This window comes from Sipha flava, unplaced genomic scaffold, assembly GCF_003268045.1.
Source record: "Sipha flava isolate LNK unplaced genomic scaffold, YSA_version1 51_pilon_pilon, whole genome shotgun sequence".
NCBI classification, from domain to species: domain Eukaryota; kingdom Metazoa; phylum Arthropoda; class Insecta; order Hemiptera; family Aphididae; genus Sipha; species Sipha flava.
This window is the reverse complement of record NW_020273468.1, coordinates 1,062,317-1,083,274: the sequence shown is the minus strand read 5'-3', so window position 1 is coordinate 1,083,274 and position 20,958 is coordinate 1,062,317. Positions and strand designations below refer to the sequence as shown.

Here is a 20,958-nt window from a genome sequence, read left to right as displayed (position 1 = left end):
AATAAAATGTATACAAAATACCTCAATGTTTAATTCTTTGATCAAGACAATAGGTTCATTTTCACCAATTTCTAACATTCTAGTGTAACGTATATAAGCTGTTTCAATTAATTCACATTCTTTTTGAGTCAATGGCTTGTAACGTGAACCATTTATTTTTTTAGTTTCCCATATCACCCCAGAACTAAAAAAAAATAGATAAGTTGTTACCATGTATAAATGTGATGATATAATAAATCACAATGAGTATTGTATTTTTATTTTTTTATAAATTATTAGAATATAATTAGTATTTATATCTGGTTTGAAAGATAGTTTAGGAACAACAGAGAATAGTTTATTTACATTTTGACATATAATATTAGGGTTTCTTATGATACTAATGGTCGTGGGATAAGTCCATAATGGGTGGATGGTAAACAATTAGGATAAGAAATGTGTCATAATGTATATTAAATGACAAAATATGAATTGATATTTGATAAAATGAAGTATATTAAATTATATTGTTTAAAACTTATAAGTTTAATAAAATTATAATTTAATTATTTCTTATTAAAATAAAATACTAATACACAAATAGATTTTATATTAAATAAGATTTTAGTTAGTAATTCCGGTTCAGCCACAACTGCCTCCCGGCCTACTCATTTCATTTATCTCTTAATGATTCTCCCTTCTTTACTTGGCACATTGATCCTGCTATATGCAATGCTTCCTATCTCCTCTTCGATTCTCCAGACCTTCTCACTAAATGCCAGCTTCTCTCCAATATCTGTTCTTCCATTAATATTCCCTTTAGCCTCCCATATATTTTCCAATTTCCTAATGCATTCCTTATTACTTCCATCGTTAATTTCTTCCTCTCAGAAGGCTTTGTACTTTAATTATATTTATTGTCAAATGTTGCTTTTCTAGTTATTTTATATAGTAAATTGTATTGTTTATTTATAATCGCTGAGGCAAATATTTTAATGCGCCTCTTAAAATAAAAAATAAATTTTAGTTTGACTTTGACTTTACTTTTTTTGGTATGTTGCAAAATATGAAATATTTTAATGATATGTTGCTGTAAGACAAATATTGAAAACACTGTATTACATGGTAAAACAGAGGTATTTATGGAAATTAAATTAGAGAAAAAGAAAGAAAGAGGGAAACTGGGAAGCTAAGTAACAATTAAATGCAAGTAAGAATATTACCAGGGGAGTTATTTTGTATGTTGGACAAATGGCTTCTATAATAGGAAGACTCATATTATTTTGCTGTATAGCATTAATAACATAAACAGTTAAAAACTTCAAAGACATCAATCCAAGAATATCGACTATAACTTTATAAACAAATGACTTAGATATGGTAATAATTAATGTACATGCGCCTGCGCAAGATAAAGAAGATAACTCTTCAGCGGAAAGCATTAAAATAATCGTAGGAGACTTTAATGCAAAGGTAGAATGAGAATTGAAATACAGAGCAATTGGGGGCTATAGTTTACATGAAAAAATTAACAATAATAGGAATTTGCTAATAGATTTTGCAATGGTAAGCGGAATGAGTATAAAAAGCTTGATATTTCCTCATAAAGACATCCATAAGTATACGTGGATATCTCCGGATGAAAACCATAGAAACCAAATTGATCATGTTTTAATCAATTTTAACTTAAAAAACTGTATTACCAATATAAGAACACTACATAGAGTAGATATGGACTCTGACCACTTATTAATGGGTATATGGATAAAAATGAAGCTAAGGAAGATGGAAAGACAAAAACAAGTAAATAGAATAGTAAAGTACGATATTGAAGAATTGAAGAATAAGAATATAGACAATACATACAAAAAAAAATATTGAACTGACTTTGAAACAAAAAATGCTACAAATAATGGGAGGTGCTAAGGGAAACTATTAAAGAAGTGACAGATACAACATTAGGAAAGAAAAAGAACACTATAAAACAGTGGTTTTATATAATATTTGATGAAACAATTATAAGACAAAAGTTAGTGAGACAAAAATGGTTGGAAGATATAAATAATGAAGACAATTTTAGAATATTTAAAACAAGACAAAAAAACGCACATAATATAATTAGATGTGAAAAAAGAAAATATATGAAAAGCATAATAGAAAGTGCTGAATTTAATTACCGAGGCCATAGAACCAGATAGTTGTACCAACAAGTTAATAAACTTGATGGTAAATATAAAAAAAAATAACAATTTTTTAAAGACAACGTGGGTTCTTGATGCCTATCTACAATAGTAGGTAGATTACCTATCTTATTTAACCTGGTTTTAGAAAAAGTAATAAGGGAAAGTAATATCAATCAACAAGGCTATAGACTAAAAGATTCATCAATAGGATTACTAGGATTACTAGCATATGTGGATGATGTAGTTTTATTAAAAGAATCACAAAAAAATTTAAAAAATGTATTCCTAAAATTAGAAAAAACTGCAGTGAAAGTAAGACTACAGAGTAATGAAGGAAAAACAGCATATATATCTGTTAGTAGAAGATAATTGCACCCACCTACGAATGTATGGAAATATAACTTCAACAAAGTGCAGCAATTTAAATATCTAGTAACAATGGTAACAAAACATAATGATATAGCTAGGTAAGGGCAATAAATGTTACTATAGGTTAGTAAAGACTAGGATTCCCAGTATTATATAAAGAACTAAGAAATTAATTATACATTACACTGATCCGTCCAGTATTTCTGTAGAGAACAAAAATATGGCTGCTAAGAAAATCTGACGAAAATAAATTTTTAATACTGGAAAGAAAAATATTGAGGAAAATCTTTGGACCAGTTAAAGATAACATCAGCGTAGAATCTAGAAGGAAGAAAAATACAGAGCTCAAAATTGTATTCCAAAGCACAATCATAACGAAGGTGATAAAAGAGCAGACTCCAATGGGCAGACCATACTTGGAGGAATCAAAATTAATTAATTAAAACAGTGATGAAACAAAACCTGCATGGGAAAAAGACCGTTGGGAAAACCCAAAAACAAGAAAACTTAGCCAAAAAAGATGTGCAATCGCTAGGCGGAGAAACAAATTGGAAAGAAAGAGCAATGGATAGAGAAGAATGGAGGAATGGGTGTGAGATGGGATGGTCTTGAAAGGCCTTTTTAACCATAGAAGAAGAAGAAGTATAGCATTAATATGATGTACAGAAATTGTCTGTACAGACAATATAATACATACCAAATAGACCACCAGAATAGCTGATTAGTGTAATAGAAATGTAAGATATTGAGATTTGATGAAAAATTCAGTTTAATCCTCATTTTTTACCATTAAGCTTTTTTTACCAAGCTCCATATACTTTATAATAGTATGGATGGGGGGAATTGACTTATAAAAATTATTAAATAATAAATATAACAAATTTTACCTTCCAATTCTCAAATACATTAGTTCCATACAAATATCATTATTCACCAATGACAATCCTAATGAATGTATAGAAATAAGTATTTCTCTGTTTATAATTTCAAGTTTACTTGAGGCTTGACATTCTTCAGCAATACTGGCATCAGTAGTAAACATAAGAATACGTTGTAAACCATCCAAAAATGAAACCCAATAAACTTTTATACCATCATCGTGATTGAATATTCCTACACCATCCTATAATATAATATAATATAATTTATTGATAATATATTAAATATTATAAAATATTTAATTAACAATCCAATTTAGAAATTAATAAATATTTAATATGGGTAAAGTAATACATCAAGTATTGATCAAATGCTGAACTCTGCAAGGTAAACGGTTTAAAAATGTATTTATTTTTTTCATATTTGATTAATTAATAAAGTTATAACATTGTAAAATAATCATAACCAAATATATTTTATTTGAAAATCAATTTTTTTCTATGGTAACAGTTTAATGTGATACTTGTTAACTCCAATACACTTATTAATACAACAATGTAATGAGATACAATTTCTTTATAATAAATTTGGAGTTTGATCAATAATATCAACTACATTATTAATGCACATTAAAAATTAATCTCTATAATTAATTTTGTTGGTATAAATTTTATTTTTCATAAAACTTCAAAAGTAAATTCACATGAGTTAAAATCTAGACTTAGGGAGGCCATAAAACTTACCAATATTAAAAGTTATTTACATTAATTATACTAATTAGTAGGCCAGGGAAAATATAATAAAATTGTTACCGGGCTGCATTACTATAATAAGGAAGTACAGCATATTACATAAACCATATTATTGTTTGTTTTCTAATAATATTGGAAGATTAAATATAATAAAATGTTAAAACCCTCATATTTAATCCAACCAGTAATTTGTGTGTGCCTAATAAAGTGTTTCCAACCAATACATACCAAATATTTCCACTAAATTTTAAATGTGCCGTTGAATAGTTTTTGTATAAAAAAAATAGATTTTCAAATACAGTAGAACCCATTTAAGATGCTTTCCAAAGAACAAGTTAAAAATAGCGTCTAAAGTGGGAAATCGTATAACGCGGGAACAAAATGATGTCAAAATCAAGGGAGTTGTAAAAATGAACATATTAGCCGAGAGATCATCTTAAGTGAGAGCGTCTTAAACGGGTTCTACTGTAGATGATTATGATTATTTAACAATAAAATACATTTTTCATACAAATCAACATGTCACAACAAATTTTTTTTATTCTAGTGATAGAAAAGAAAAAACGCACAGCAAGCTTAAAAACAATGTTACATATTGATTCTATGAGAAATTTGTAAGAAATATAAGATTTTTCATTTTTAAAATAAAATTTTCAAAAATAATTTCAAAACATTTTTAATGAGTCACCTCAGCAAATATGCTTATAAATAACTTCAACTTTTCAAAAACACCTTAAATATAGTACTCATTAAGCCATTAGTTATGAGAAATTTTCAAATAATTTATCAATAAATCAGTAGTTTATTTAAACTTTAAACCAGTGCTTTTCAACGAAGGCAATATTACCCCCGGTGGTCGGTGAAGGAGTACCGAGGGACGGTGAACTCGTTTTGGATGATTAGGGGTCGGTGAACTTTTTTTCCGTTCAAAGCAACGTACCAAAATTTATCTGTAATTGTTTTCTGTTTATCAATTTCTAAAATAAATTCGTGATTATGAAATATATAAATATATAAATATATATATATATAACTACATATATCAAAAACAGTGCATTATTATTTAATAACGAAAAAAGAAATCGACTAGACATCGTCAAAAGAGAAGACTTACGGCTTCATCTCACAAATGTTGAACCGGGGGCGGCAGTTTGAAAATGTTGAGAAGCACTGCTTTAAACCATATATTACATACTTATATCAATAAATATTAAAATAAAACCAACTTTTCTTAAATCTGCTTGATTCTGCATCATGTTCCAATAAATAATAGGGTTTTCTGTTGGAGTAGACCATGCAAAGAACATTTTGTGTTTAGGAGGTAATATTTTCCTACATAAAAAAAGCTTATTAGCCAAAAACGTTAACACTATAAATGTTTATAACTAACATTTCATCTAAATACTCTGACAGATCATGTTCAATGAACTTTAGATAATTTTCTGTATGATTAATTATTAAAGCAGGTGCCATTCCTTCCACATAGGGACTAAATGTTATGTAAGTTCCACCTTCGGTTATTTGAGTATCCACTTGAATAGCACTATACTATAAATATATTTTTAATATTATAACTTGTCTATCAATAAAAAATGGGTAATATTTCTTATTTATAAGGTAAAATTAAAAAAAGAAAAATTTAAAGCTAATGTATTAGAAAAAATAAATTACTTTATTACGAAGACGTATTAAATCACTTCTTGATTTATAATATGGCAATGGAGTAGAAGTATCTGAAGTGCCAAATATGCGAACAACAAATAGTTTGTCAGTTAAATTATGTTTATCAGTAATATTTTGAGGCCAAAATGGCATACAACCATTGGAATCAACCTATTTTAATTAAATGTACAATTCATATTATTTATAAAGTCATTAATTTATAAATTTTAAATTTACTTTAATCCAAGAATTTTGTTCTTGGTTCACTTCTTGAAAATCAATCGCAAATGGACATTGATTAGATGCAATATAAAATGGTGATAAGGTAACTTGTTTCGTTAAAGAGTTGTTAGTAAGTTGAATATGAACACCAATCTTGGAAAAAAATATTGGTTAGAAAATAATGATACAATTTAATAAATAATTAAAACAATATTACTTGGTAAAGAATGTTATTTGTTTTACATAAAATTGATCCAGAACTTCCAGCTACATCTAATGAAAATCTGTCAGACCACAGACCTGAATCTATTTTAACGTAGGCTCTTTTATTAGCAAAAAATATTTTCTTTTTAAAAGACCACATTAAAGGTTCTGTTGGATTTGATGAATGTTGTAACATGTTTTCTTCATCATCGGCAGCCTATAAAAGTTATAAATTATTTTTAATTTTTAACTTACAAATTTTTACATACATTTTAAATGAAGAAAAAAAGTGTTTTTATATTTAAGATAATAAATTGTTGCTACTTTTATAGGAAATTTTTGTTTATGTAAATTTTTATTTAATTATTGAATAACATTTTTTTTTTAATTATAATAGAGTATTAGTACCTTATAAGTAAGAATTCTTCCAGTTTTGTTTATCATCCAAAGTGGACAATAAAGTGTTTTTATATGAGTTCCACCTTCATGAAATTCAGTTCGAATGCCAAAATTTATAACATTTGCTTTTGTATCAGGTTTATCTTCATTGTTAGAAAAAGACCAAATGGAAAATTCATCTGGATGTTCTTCTATAGTGCATTTACAATCCCAGTACTTATCTAAATATTTTATCTATAAAAAAATAGTTATCACATTTTATCATCAATAATCAAATAAAAACAACAAATTTTCAATTCTTAATTTTGGAGAAAAACAAGAAATCTAATGAATTGTAATATTTTATGTTTTCTTTTCTTGTTTTCACTATTATATATTATATAATATATTATATCATTAATTATTTAGAATACCAATTTTATTCAACATTATTTCATCATTATTTATTTTGATGATTTTGCTTTTTAATAAAAATAAAAAAACTATTTATTATAAAAGTAAATTTATTAAGATGTAACCCAAAATTCTCAGAATATTGTTAACCTGAACTTAATATATCACTATACCAGTGACATAAAATTTTCATATAAAATAGCTATCAATCTAATATCTACTTAATTGTATTAATTTATTGTTATTTTTTGACAACAAGGCACATTAACTGGTTATGTATAGTAGGGATCAATGGGTTATAATTATATTTTGGAACACTTAGTTGATGGTGATGTTGTAAAGAACAATGTCCATAGGTGTAGTAATGATAATAGTAGGAATAGTCCCCGTGCAAGTCTGGGAATGGATGAGAAAGTATTAAATTATAAATTATCTGGATAGAAAAAAAAAAGAAAAATATATAAGAGGTTTTCAACATGTGACAGGCAGAATAGGATGCTGACACTACAGGAAGATGGACGTGCACTAAGAGAAAATTTAGTTGTGTTCATTTCCACCCAATGCAAGATGCTATTTAACAACAGCTGCTCGAGTCAATATTTTCAAAATTTTAAAAAGTAGGAGGCCTAAGCTGCATTGATTGTTTCACATCATCTGATAATGCAGAATATGCAATATTTCTGTGATTTTTGGTGGAACGAACTGACATTGGAAGTAGTACTAGAAGAAAATTTTTACCTAGACACAGTAACAAGAGTGATTCTGAGGAATATAGAAACTGGGACCTGATCAATAATTTTATGATGAAGGTGATGATCGCCAGACAAGATGAAGACTGGCTCAGACAACTATTAATGATAGTTAAGGTTGGTTTTATATATGCCAAAGGCAAACAATCAGTGGATAGAATCTGCTCTTTTACTGTTGAAACCAAGATTTTTTTAAAAAAAATTATCATTATAATAAATGTGAAGATGGAAAGTTTATAAATAAACGATAAGGAGACAGGAAGAAAAATCGATCAAAAGAGTGCTATGTCATGATATTATCACAAAAAATGGGAGGACTCAGTTTCTTCTCTAAGAACAATGTTTTTGTCCGTAAAGTGAAACGGCTGGCAACCAAATTTAAATAAGTGACTTAATACTTAAGTATAGTATCCTTTTTATATTACTCGGCTATAATAGCAAACCTAACTATAACTTAATTATTTTTTTAAAAATAAAATCATAAATACCTGCAGTGTAAGACAAGAATACCCAATTTCAACAATAGGTAAGTTTATTTTTTCTCCTGGAGTTAAAGTTTTAAGTTCAGAATCACCTTGCATTATACAATTTAAATTTACAGGAAGAGCATTGACTAATATAACTGTGGGGTATAAATGAATGTTGTAGCAATTACTAGACATTAAATATCGATCTGTATGCTCAAAATATATGTGCTCCATAACTCCAAGGATCTAATTTTTACAATATTATTATTATTTATACCAGTAAAATATGATACATTTTTTATTAGAATATACTTGTATGAAAAATGGATCTTTATCTTCTACTTGATTCGGTGGACATTGTAATAATGCTCTTAAATTCATCACTGGTTGAATGTCTTTCCAAATAAAAGGTTTAATACATATTTGATACCTAGAAACAAAAGCATAATTAAAATAACAAAGACATATATTATTAATTAATTTACTTTTCTGGACAAAAAAATATTTCTTTGGTTTGTGTATAAATTGAATGTACAGGTAAATTAAATGGTTTGTTCGGTTTTGCTTTACCAATCATTTTTAATTTCCCTTGTTTTTTATAATAAAGAAATATACTTTCATTAAAATGATTATGAATCTAAAAAAATAATTAAACAATAAAAATAAAGCTCATAAAAATTATAGCAATTTTTTTTAAAAAAAAAAACTTACTTGTACAACACTCCTCAATGTAACAACCATACTACCATCAATTACTTGTGTATCAGTTACTAATCCCCATGGTTCATTAACAGTATTTAATTTATGTTTAATATTAAAAAATCTTTTATCAGCTTTAACTATTGGTAAGCTAAATTCTGTAATATTATTATTTTCTTGAATCTGAAAAAATAATAGTATTTTTAGATGGTCTTTAAACATAATAATTAAATAATAAATAAAAATATATATATATATATTTACCTTAATTTTTAAAGAACGTTCAGTAATCTTATTTTGACGTAAATTAACTGACACTGAATCATCGTCTTTAAGACAAAGACTAATCTGTTCTCGATCTTTTAAAACTGTATTATCACCCTCTATACATTTTTCATTACTACTAATATTGTATACCTATAAATTAAAAATAATAAATTCAATAACATACATAATTAAAGGTTTATTTTAATAATACTTTAAATGGGGAGTTTGATATCATGAGAGTTATATTAAACCCAAGATTATTTTGTATTACAAATGGTGCAGCTTCAATTCGTTTTGAAAGTGGTATTTCAGTTGTGATTGCTTCATTAAATGCTTTACCTAAACTTGTTAATACCTCCAAAGCTGTTTTTGTCATTGTTATTTCAATAGTTTCCTAAAATAATAACGAATACATTATTAAAATAAATCTTATTTATACCCATATCAGAATATAATTATTCTAAAGTTAAAAATCATACATATGATATTAAAGAAATTTTCATTGCTGGTTTCCTTTGGAATACTTCATCTTGGGGACTTTGATTTGGGTCAAAAGTCTCCAACTAAAACATTTGTTAAATTTGAAAAATATGTTATTATTATGTTTCAATTGAAGTTTAAATTAAGCCAAATAATACTACCTTGAGTTCAAGTAACCATGGATTATACTTGGGACCAATAGCTGATTCAACTTCAACAGGTTCAATAAATGGTTCCCAAAGAGCTAATCGACTGTTATAATAATTCATTTGCATTGTTAATTCACCCGCAACAGATAACTAAACATTTTTTTTGCAATACCATTATTAGTAATAGGAATAAAAAGTAACAATGATTTCATTTTTTTTTTATTAATTTCAAAGAATCCGAGAATGTTAAAAATTTTTTTTTAAAAAATAGGCAATCTATTTTATATACTTTGCTTTCAATCTAATAATAAAAAAAAAAAATATGTTAAAGTTATTATATATCTATGTAATATAAAACTGTAGTTTATATATCTAAATAAATAATATTATAAATTAATGTAAATTAAATAAGTTAAATTATTTATTCCAGCTTATTTATTATACACATATTATAATATTCTAAATTATTATTTATTTCTTATACATTAAAACACCATATTACTTACTTTTGAGCTCCAATTATTAACAGAACCATTAAACGTACACTCAGTTAACAACATTGGCATTGTTTTTGTACCAATCCCTGCTTCAATTGTGAAAACTATTGAAGGAATAGATATTAAACAAACTTCACTTTTTTTAAGAGCAGGAACAGTTTTATCATTATTTAATAAAGAAGCTTCAGCACCAAATTCTAAAACATATCCAAACAACAATCTTTGATTGGTATTCATTAATTAAAAAGTTTTTTTTTTTTTTTTTAAATTTTAATTTGAAATATACAATCTGTACGATTTGCACAATAAGCATATGTGAGCAGTGTAACAATAGAAATAGAAATAAAAAAAATATTTCAGACGAGAAATTCGTGATTAAAGGAGATTAAAAAGTTAAGTTAAATTAAATTGATTTAAAATACACTAACCAGTTTTTAAGAACCAGAATTCTGAATCATTAAATTGAGTTTTATTCCATAAATTTTCAAATTCTTGTTCATCATATATTGGTTCTTGGAATATATTTTCTTTTTTTTCGGTTAAACTTTGATTAATTCGATTTAACATCTCAATATTAGCTGAAAAAACCACATTTAACAATGTTAAAATTAACTTAAATACACAAAAAAGGAAACTGATTACCTGGAGTCACTGATATTATTAAAGGAGTCATAGTTACATCAACATGAAGACAAGTATCATCAGGAGTAGAACCGATAACATTAATAGTAACTGGACGTAATATCTACTCAAATTAAGAATTAAATTGAAGTTCTGATTAAAAATGTTTAACAATCACTACTTACTAAATTCATAGTTTCTTTTCTTCTTAGTGGATTATAACAGCATGAGTATATTTGCAAATCTTTAATTTCTCCATTAACAGTTTGACGAGTTGGGGTAGACATACGCAATTTCAATGTAGCTTCAGTCTATAATTTGTATAACATATTTGAAATATTAATATATATATTTTTTTATACTGTTAAATAGTTCATTAGTAAAATTACATTCATTATTATTGCATTTGTATTTATGTCATCTAAACTTTCAACTAATATAATATCAGGCTTTTCTAACTGTACTTTTAACAAAAGTGTTTTATTATTATCTTTTTGCTCAAAAGCATTTGATTTTTCTTTCTGAAACATTTTTACAGATAAATTAAAAATGTATAAAACAATTATTACTCATAAAAATATTTATATAATTTTCTTAACATAATTTTTTTTGTAAACTACTAACCATTATATTTTGCTTTATGTTTTTGGTTGGATCATTAATTGCTAAATCTTGATTTTGGGATGGCAATACAAAGAAATTTAACAAATACTGTATATACTCAACATTGAATATTAAATTAAAACTGAATATTTTTAGTTGAACTAGAAACATAATAATTAAAAATAATAAATATTATCAGGCTACCATAAAAAAACTTACCATCAGCTCCAGCAAGTGTTTGTTTATATTTAATATCAATTGTATTTTGTAAATTTTCATCTTCAAGATTACCTTTTTTTCTTTCCATATAACGTACTACCTTATTTCCTGAATATTTGTTTACTCGAGTATCGTCTAATATGACATCTAACAAATATAATATTAAAGATAATGAAAGATCTGTCTGCATTGATCCATTAACAGTCAATGATGAAAACATAAACTGTCCCATACTGTTATTTTTTATTTGTAAGCCATTCTAAACAATTAAAATAATAAAAAAATAAAAAATAGTAATAAAATTCATTTTAAGTAGGTATTGATTAACAAAGTAATCCAATATATATTTTGAAAAATAGATTTCTTAGAATAGATAATGTATCAAAAAAATAAAAATTAAATAAAAATAGCCACATACATAAATTTAAAATTAGCAATTAATATTATTATTATTAATTTTTAATAGTAGAAAATATTTTTTAAATTATTAAAGAAATCATAATAATGGTTGTATTATAGTCTGATTAGAAAAAATTTAAAAACTCAATTAATTATTAAATTTCAGGAAACATCCCTAGCATAGTTTATTTGTTAAATTAAATGAATTAAATGAAAATATTAACAACTTGAATAAAAATAATCTAGAATTTATAATAATGTCAAGAATAAATTCAAATTTAATAATTATTTAAAATTATTTCATAGTACATGTCATAGCTATTTATACTTAAATAATAATAAAAGCTATAGGTAGTAATTATTAAAAATTAAATTATTAGATGAGATTACGAGATAATTTAAATAAAGTTAAAATATTCTGGTGCTATATTTTCAGTCTTAATAAGTAAAACTACCAATTGTATGATAAGTGATCAATTATATTACCCATAAATAAAAAATATTTACAAGTTTAAATCTTAAATGTTGGAAAATCTTTTTTTATATATTTATTTTTTTAGTTGTAACAAATTAAATAATAGTGTACTACCTTATCAGGACCTTCTTTGAATAGTTCAAGAATAATATTTTTTACGAAAAATTCAAACTTAGCTAATGTTCTAATTTCTTGTAATTGAGAATTATTTTTTTCAACATCAACAATCACTTTGATTTCTAGAAAAAATTATTAGAAATATTAATGCAACAAGTAAATACTTAATTATTTTAATAAAAACTAACCATTCAAATTATTTTGAGATATGTTTAAACTTGTTTGATCATTTGAATTTGTTAATTCATCTTTTCCTTCGCTTACATTTTCATTTAAAACTTTCATAATTACAATGTAATCAATATGACTAACGGTTACCTAAATTAACAATTTTTATTATTCAATTGATTCTATTATCCAAAATCATATAAAATATACTTTAATAGAATCAAATTTAGCCACAATATCAAAATCGGGATGATCAGTATACCATGCAGAGGATAAATTTCGTTTGACTATGAGAGAAAATGTTATGGGTTGTAACAAAAGGCAGTCAAACAAAAAAAATTTTATACCATCATTCAATTGTACTCTGAAAATAATAATAATACAATAATTTAAATAGCTATATACTAAATAATTATACAATTTTAAATAATCATACCTAGATACTTTCAAATTTTGTAAATTCAAACTTAATTCATCAATAATAGCTGGAATATGGTCTTTTCCCTTATGAATAATTAAAAATTTATTTGTAATAGACAAATAACCAAAATCAAAACACAATGCTTCCAAACTATGAGAATTTTGAGGTACTATAAAAACTGGAGCCTATTACATAAATAAAATAATGAATATAAAAAATATTTAAATCATGCATACTAATTACATACTTTCAAATTTATATTAAGAGCAATTCGAGTAGCTGATTTTACATTCATTTTAGCACTTGCTACTGCAGCAGCTCCAGCTTCATACATAGCAGCTTTTCCAGCTTGAAAATGATTAATAAAGTTCTGGAAAAAATAAAATAAATAACAGATATTGCCATGTTATTAAAAGCTCATCAAAAACTTACGATTAATTTTGTCATAAAACAATTTAAAAATACACATTTAATACATCCTGATGAAATTGAAATGTACATTTCTGGTGAATCATACTCAACAAGATATTGTTCATTATACATTATCATTTGAAGTTTTAAGGCTTCATCGTTTTCAGCAACATGAATTATCTAATTAAATAAAAATAAAAGTATTTCATGAATTGCTTAATAAAATTATATGTTAGTATTTTGTCCAGAAACTAAGAGAATTGATATGTTAGTGTTAGTGCTTGAAAGAAATCTTAAAAAAAAAAACTCATTATTTTGATTTAGTTAAATTTTTAGGAACTTATAAAGAACAGTTTTTTTTTTTTTTTTGTAGAGGAACTTATTTGAATTTCATTAACTTTTTTAGAATAACATGAATGATATTATTGCTTTATTTTTTCTTAAATATAAATCATTTAAATAGTTTTTAGAACTAAGAGAAAATTTTTTTATAACTTTTTTTTAGAAATTTAGCTACTTAATTTATTCAGTTATTATTATTATTCAGAGATCGATTCAGTAATCATTGTCAACCGGTAACTCAAAATATGTACAACTCGCTTTATTGTTATTTATATTTAATAAAGTTGTTTATACATAAAGAACTATACAATTTAACACAAACAAGCTAACATTGACAATGTTTACAAAATGGCAAGTCAGTTTTGCTGATCTCATTGGTTTGACATTGTTTGAGGCTGGAATAACCACCAGTTATAATACTTCAATTTTATAATAACTAAAAATACTTTTTAATGAAGAACAAGAAAAAGAATTAATTTTCTTATTCAAATTAAGAATGGAAAAAATTTGGTTTCTTTTTTTAAGGAACTTTCCAAGCATTGGCTAATATTTGTCTTTAAAAATAATCAATATTTAAAATATATTCAATACTTACATATTTATAAATAGTATCTGGAGATGGATCAAATACACTAATATTTTGAAGTTTAGCATCAATTTGAATATCAGATTTTTTCATTGTAATACAAGACTCGAGTTTAGTTATAAACATATGTGCTAAATCATCAACTTCAGTAACAATAATAAGTTGTATTTCTCCAATTTGAGCAATTAACTTTAAACCAATGATATCATTCTCCTCAATTAATTTTTTATTTACTAAATATAGGATATTAATATTTAATGAAATTATATTTTAATCAATGTAAATACCATATTTACATAAAATACTACATACATTGTTGAACCTTGCTAGCTGCAGATTCTTCAAGAATAGTTGATAATGCATTAGAAACTAAATGCATTCTTTTGAGTCTATTGGGTTTTTGAAATTGGATTGGAGCAGTCATATCTTCATCAATATTATAATTATACAGTTTTTGCATATCTTTTATACTTGAACTGACACTATTCATCCAATCAATTAAGTAAAGCAATGCATCTCTATTAGCTGTGGCTAATAACTTAGTGAAGTTTAATTCAAGTAATTGCAATACATTATCATAAGTAGTATGAAATTCTGAAGTATTTTTATCAATCTATAAAAATTGGTTATTCAATTAATTAAGTTAATAAAAACATACATTTAAGAGTAATTAAAAGGAAATACTAACAAGAGTATAATTCATGAGTAAAAGATATTGGTTTTCATCTTCATTTGGTGTATCAACTAAAGGTATGATGGTATCTTTATAATATTGAGCTAAAAATAATCTACCCAATTTCAAAGCAATATTAGTTTTAAATGTTTGCTGTGTTAATGACAATTCCAGAGTTAACAAATTAAAGTCTAACAATGGATTTAACCAAGAGCCTTTATCATCATAAGATAAAACTTTAATTGACAAACCTAAAATATTAAATTAATAATAAATTAAATTATAATTACGAACAAATTTTTATCAATTTAAAAAATTAAGAAAGAACAAATATAACTCATTAATCATATTATAATATATTATAAATAATTTGTATCTTACGTTTAAGAACCAATTTCACATCTAATGATGTGAATTGTACATTCACATCAGAAGCTTTTTCTGCTTCTTTTCTTTGATTAGTTAAATTTCTAGTCATATTAAATGAATCTATCTTTTGTCGTAGTGACATTGCTGAACCAAGTATATCAAAATCCTTAAAAAAAACAATTCATATACATGTTTTAAAAAATAAAAATAGAAAAACTCCAAGATTGGGTGAGATACACAGGTATGAATGGTATTAATATATCTTGATATTGTTGTAATATGTTATACAATATCGTGTTTTTGAAACTTGAAATCATTGTACTTTTGCTCTTGAAAAATCAATTTTGAGTGAAAGATATATAGTAGTAAAACCAAAATTCTTATTAAGGTAGTTTTAACATAGTTATTCTAACTTTTTCCTCAGAAAAAATTTGTTTTTAAAATTTGGGAATTTCAATAACTCCAAGACAATATTTCCTATCAAAAATTTGTTATGACTTTGATGATCAGAGCAGTCCTTTTATTCAAAATTGTGTTTATAGAAACAAAAAAATATATTATGGTATAAAAATACATTGCTTTTTTCACTAAAAATGTAAAAAGTATTTTACTATTTTTTTATCACAAATTTTATTTATATCATAAAAATGTATAAATTAATTATTGATCAAAATAACTTACATGAGGATTATCATCAATTTCTTTATTTCTTTTTGGCAAAGGAATGCTCAAAAATACTGATAGAGCATCCAAAATTCGATTTTCTATAATGAGATATAATATTAATTACAACTCAAAGACGAAATAAATACTAACATATCATGTTATTTATCAAAATAAATTATTAATACTTTTCAGATAAAATCGTTCAAAAAATTTAACTACAGACAAGAAAAAATATATAAAATGTTTGACTTTTACAAAAATTTACCAATTAATATAATTACTAAAACAATAATAAAATTAGTTTTTCAATGTAAACTTTCATTTAATTGTATCAACTGAAAAAAATACAATACTACACATAATATTTTATGTTTACCTGCTATTTTAATATCAATAGCGGGAAGTTCTCCAGTAACCTTAAGTAATGGCAAACGAGGATCATCAGTTATTAAACATTTTTCCACTTGAATGGATAAAGTTGTAGGCTTAAGAATGTAAAGTTCATTTTGAAATGATTCATTAAATTTATTTTTCCAATTTTCACCTTTATTAGCAATTAAAATCTAAATAAAAAAATATTAAATTATTATTATTTATTATTAAATGTATATTAAATATATGATTTTATTTAAATATACTTGGGCATTTTCTAGTTCAATATAATAACGATCATAGCTCCGACTAACAATTTCTTGTAATACTTCAGATTGTGATGCACCCATTTTATGCATTGACTGTATAGTAACATCATCCAAATTTTGGGGTTTAGATTTTATTTTTAAACAACCTAAATTAAAAACTAATAAAGATTGATTTCTGAAAGAAAAAATAATATACATTTTAATTTAAAAAATATTATACATATTTTTATTATTTTAATACAATTACATACTTTTTGTAAAATCCACCATGAGGTATAACAATATAAGATGCCATCATATCTATCTTTACTTCGAGTCTTTTATGTTCATCTATAATATGTTGCATTCCCAGTGCAGATTTTTCTTTTATTTCTGCTAATTTGGTTCCTGCTGCTACTTGTAATCTTTAAATATTTAAAACATATTGTACACATATATTATATAGTTATACGAAAATAAAATTATATTTGAAACTATTTGATTTGGCAATGAAAAACTTTTCTATTAATTTTATAGTTAAAGTTAATCTTTAAGCATAAAATTTAAATTTAATTAATTTGTTATCGATTTTAAAATTATAAACAAAATATAAAATTGACATACTGTGTAGTCACATTTGACTCTTGAGGCGTAAAGATACTCATAATTTTTATTATGGTTTGGGCATCATAAACCATTTTTAAAGGTCTGAATGATAATATTACTCTACTATCACAATGTTGATCAAGAGGATTTGTCTCAAACAATAAATTGAATAAATAAACTTGTCTATCAGTACCATCTTGATCAATGTCTTGAGAAAATGCTAAATCTTGAGCACTTTTATACTGATCAATTGCTTTTGAAGTGATAAGTTTTGGCACTTTATTTAATTGTGGTAAACCAAATACTGATAATGTTCTACCAGAAGCTTCAACTCTAGAAAAGAAAATTATAATGTGCCAGACAATTTAAAATATAATATATAAATAAATGAATTATAATACTTGATTGCATTAGCTGTTAATCTTCTCTGAAGGTCTAGAACAAAACCATTAAAATTGACGGTTAATACTTTTTGTTTTGATGTAAATTCCTCATCAAAAACAGATATTTCTAATGAATGCAAACAAAAATGAAATGTTGTGTCTATAAATGTTTCTGGATAAATTGTTGTAGCTGAACTTTCTTGATAACCAATTGCTCTATATAATTTTTCTTTTTCACTTGCATTCATAGCTTCCTCAAACTGTTTAACTATAAATCAGAAAATAAATTTTAAAAAAAATTACTTTCATAAAAATATATAAAATGTACTAATATCTTTTTCTTTTTCTTCCTCATCATTATTTTTAGTACGCCAAAAACTAAACCAACCACGTTCTGATTCTACTTTTTTTATCTCTTCCTGAATTTTTCCTTCTCTCTCAACCTATAAATAAAATTACATCTTGTATAAACTATTTAAAAATAATAAAATAAAATAGTACATTTTTTTAAAAAATTTGTTTACAAAAAAACTAATTATTTCTTAATTTATTAATTGGTTAGAAGAAAATATATATTTTTTTAGGTTTTAACATGCCATTTTATTATAGATATAGTATTATTTAAGTACATAAATAATATTATAAATAAAATATGATAAAGTAGTGATGGTAATAATAATAATTAAAAGAGTATTTTATTATTTGATAATAAATATAAAAAAAAATAATTTAAGACAAAATTAATATAAGGACATAAAAACTAAAAGAAATAGTGTAAGAATTAAAAGAGACGGATTGATTATTGGATGAGTATGATATGGAAAATTAAAAAATAAAAAATATAAAAAATACAAATAAAAAAAAGGAAGCCATAAAATTAATGAAAAGTTAAATTTGTATACATTTAACTAAATAGTATTTAGTAAATACTGTGAACAATCTTACTTCGTTTTCAACTCTTTGTCTGGTTAAGATAATATTCATCACATCTAAATTTTTTTCTATTTCAGTAATTCTATTCATTGTTATTGCTGATGGCTTTTTTGATTCCAGTTTTTGTTTATAAAGAACACTATACTCTTTAACTAATTTTCTATGAGTACTCATATGTAACCAATCCCAATTCTTACGTATTCTTCTTATATCTTCCTCTAAAATACACTTATAGGCAAAATTCCACCTTAATTTAAAAAAAAATTTACATGTTATTCTAATATAATATTAATTAATTTAAAGAAATAATATTATAATATATACAATATATAATAGTATATGAAATTCAAAAAAGCTCAAAATATTAGTCACTAAACCATAGAATAGATGAAATAGATTACATTTATTCTACGACACAAACAGGAATCAAACACGAAATCTTTAATTTGCTGAGCTATTCAGTGGCATATAATATTTATCATTAATATACAATTCAAAAATTAATTTCTTACAACAGATAGTCAATAAATATAAAAAAAAAAAAAATAATAATTTATTTAAGTTATGTTAAATTATTGATTACATCTTATAATATCTAATTCGCATATGTAAAATAAAAATAAAATAAATGATACCTAATTGAAAATACATTTTTTCCACAACGATAAAATATGTTAAAAAAATATTAACTATATGAAACTGACCAAAAGACAGATGCTTTGTAATTTACAAATTTCATTAAATATTATTGTTATTTTTTAAAATTTAAGTAAGCAAGTCAGAAAGCATAGAGAAATATAATCACATTTAAAATTTAATTAAAAAAACAATGACATGATAATAATATTTTAAAAACAAATAAAATAGTAAATACCATTCTCTATAGTGTCCTTTATATTCTTGTAACATTGGTCGATATTTTCTGTAGGGCACTGCTTTAGTTAAACGATCAAGAGATTCTGCAGCCATAATCAAATGTTGGTACTGAATTTTACTGATTCCTATACCATAAATTAGTACAGTGTTAAAGGTTGGTAATCTTAATCAAATTGAATATTAATGAAAAAAAATTTTTTTCTATGATTAAATAAATTTAATATTTGATTTAATACTTTATTTATGTTTTATACATTATCTGATATTACCTATAATAATATGACCAAACAAGTCCTAGATTTTAAGACCTGGTCACAAAAGGAGAGGATAGATATCTAATGAGTTTTTATAATATTTTGTATTTTTGAAATTAAGGTCTATATGTAATATATTATTTAAGATGTAAAACAATTGATAAGTAATTTGATGAAATTAATTGAAAAAAGTACATTTGCTTACTTAAATTTAAACTTTCCATGATAATACTTATGGAATATTTTGGTATGGTAAAATCGCTACCATCTAATTCTGGTTTTGGATTCATTTTCATTTTAGCATTGGCATTAATTGGACCAAATACTAAATAAAACAAAAAATTATACAAATAATTATTAAGAATTTATAAGTTTTTATAATATTTAATTAATGAAGATACCAAAAGTAAAATTTTAAATAATAATTAACCTACAATATTCATAACCATCAGGGAGAACATCTTTCTTAGGTATACCATCTCTAAAGGAATCTCTATAAGTTTCCTTTGGTTTTTCGGTAAATAGATGACCTTTAGAGTTCCAATATACAGCATATCCTTCCATAGAAATGATCTATTTAAATACAATTAAAATAAATTACAAACCCTATAAATAATTAAAATATTCATAATTCCAATTTTAAACTAACATATATTTAATATAAGTTTAACAAATTTAATAATTCACCAATACATAAAATAAATAAAAAAATTAATAGATTTAAAAGGATATTTATTTTGCTTTAACCAATAAATAATATATTATTAACATTTTCTTTCATAATAATTATCAAAATCTAATATATACCTGCCACTTGAGAGTAAAGAGTAATATAAATAACAAATAATAATAGATTTATTGAAATC

General features: G+C 24.3%; 1 protein-coding gene across 2 annotated transcripts in view; it reads right to left on the bottom strand.

Annotated features, from left to right (window-relative positions):
- LOC112690770 (vacuolar protein sorting-associated protein 13) overlaps nucleotides 1-20,958 on the bottom strand; it is a 29,944-nt gene that overhangs the window by 4,935 nt on the left and 4,051 nt on the right. For both annotated transcript variants that reach the window (XM_025564866.1, XM_025564867.1), the window contains exons 5-48: nucleotides 20,527-20,665; nucleotides 20,298-20,417; nucleotides 19,837-19,963; nucleotides 18,975-19,209; nucleotides 18,358-18,472; nucleotides 18,048-18,297; nucleotides 17,665-17,979; nucleotides 17,313-17,465; nucleotides 17,059-17,236; nucleotides 16,797-16,983; nucleotides 16,436-16,518; nucleotides 15,767-15,920; nucleotides 15,401-15,636; nucleotides 15,025-15,325; nucleotides 14,722-14,945; nucleotides 13,806-13,964; nucleotides 13,621-13,743; nucleotides 13,389-13,558; nucleotides 13,163-13,316; nucleotides 12,973-13,102; nucleotides 12,782-12,906; nucleotides 11,794-12,052; nucleotides 11,596-11,735; nucleotides 11,361-11,492; nucleotides 11,157-11,282; nucleotides 10,993-11,095; nucleotides 10,779-10,928; nucleotides 10,360-10,547; nucleotides 9,866-10,003; nucleotides 9,704-9,787; nucleotides 9,436-9,618; nucleotides 9,222-9,374; nucleotides 8,970-9,140; nucleotides 8,744-8,895; nucleotides 8,571-8,688; nucleotides 8,280-8,504; nucleotides 6,659-6,883; nucleotides 6,264-6,467; nucleotides 6,062-6,199; nucleotides 5,834-5,995; nucleotides 5,553-5,710; nucleotides 5,389-5,494; nucleotides 3,419-3,654; nucleotides 22-184 (exon numbers count right to left, since the gene is read on the bottom strand). In XM_025564866.1, the coding sequence (XP_025420651.1) occupies nucleotides 22-184; nucleotides 3,419-3,654; nucleotides 5,389-5,494; nucleotides 5,553-5,710; nucleotides 5,834-5,995; nucleotides 6,062-6,199; nucleotides 6,264-6,467; nucleotides 6,659-6,883; nucleotides 8,280-8,504; nucleotides 8,571-8,688; nucleotides 8,744-8,895; nucleotides 8,970-9,140; nucleotides 9,222-9,374; nucleotides 9,436-9,618; nucleotides 9,704-9,787; nucleotides 9,866-10,003; nucleotides 10,360-10,547; nucleotides 10,779-10,928; nucleotides 10,993-11,095; nucleotides 11,157-11,282; nucleotides 11,361-11,492; nucleotides 11,596-11,735; nucleotides 11,794-12,052; nucleotides 12,782-12,906; nucleotides 12,973-13,102; nucleotides 13,163-13,316; nucleotides 13,389-13,558; nucleotides 13,621-13,743; nucleotides 13,806-13,964; nucleotides 14,722-14,945; nucleotides 15,025-15,325; nucleotides 15,401-15,636; nucleotides 15,767-15,920; nucleotides 16,436-16,518; nucleotides 16,797-16,983; nucleotides 17,059-17,236; nucleotides 17,313-17,465; nucleotides 17,665-17,979; nucleotides 18,048-18,297; nucleotides 18,358-18,472; nucleotides 18,975-19,209; nucleotides 19,837-19,963; nucleotides 20,298-20,417; nucleotides 20,527-20,665 (7,392 nt within the window). The remainder of the gene's footprint in view (nucleotides 1-21; nucleotides 185-3,418; nucleotides 3,655-5,388; nucleotides 5,495-5,552; nucleotides 5,711-5,833; nucleotides 5,996-6,061; nucleotides 6,200-6,263; nucleotides 6,468-6,658; nucleotides 6,884-8,279; nucleotides 8,505-8,570; nucleotides 8,689-8,743; nucleotides 8,896-8,969; nucleotides 9,141-9,221; nucleotides 9,375-9,435; nucleotides 9,619-9,703; nucleotides 9,788-9,865; nucleotides 10,004-10,359; nucleotides 10,548-10,778; nucleotides 10,929-10,992; nucleotides 11,096-11,156; nucleotides 11,283-11,360; nucleotides 11,493-11,595; nucleotides 11,736-11,793; nucleotides 12,053-12,781; nucleotides 12,907-12,972; nucleotides 13,103-13,162; nucleotides 13,317-13,388; nucleotides 13,559-13,620; nucleotides 13,744-13,805; nucleotides 13,965-14,721; nucleotides 14,946-15,024; nucleotides 15,326-15,400; nucleotides 15,637-15,766; nucleotides 15,921-16,435; nucleotides 16,519-16,796; nucleotides 16,984-17,058; nucleotides 17,237-17,312; nucleotides 17,466-17,664; nucleotides 17,980-18,047; nucleotides 18,298-18,357; nucleotides 18,473-18,974; nucleotides 19,210-19,836; nucleotides 19,964-20,297; nucleotides 20,418-20,526; nucleotides 20,666-20,958) is intronic.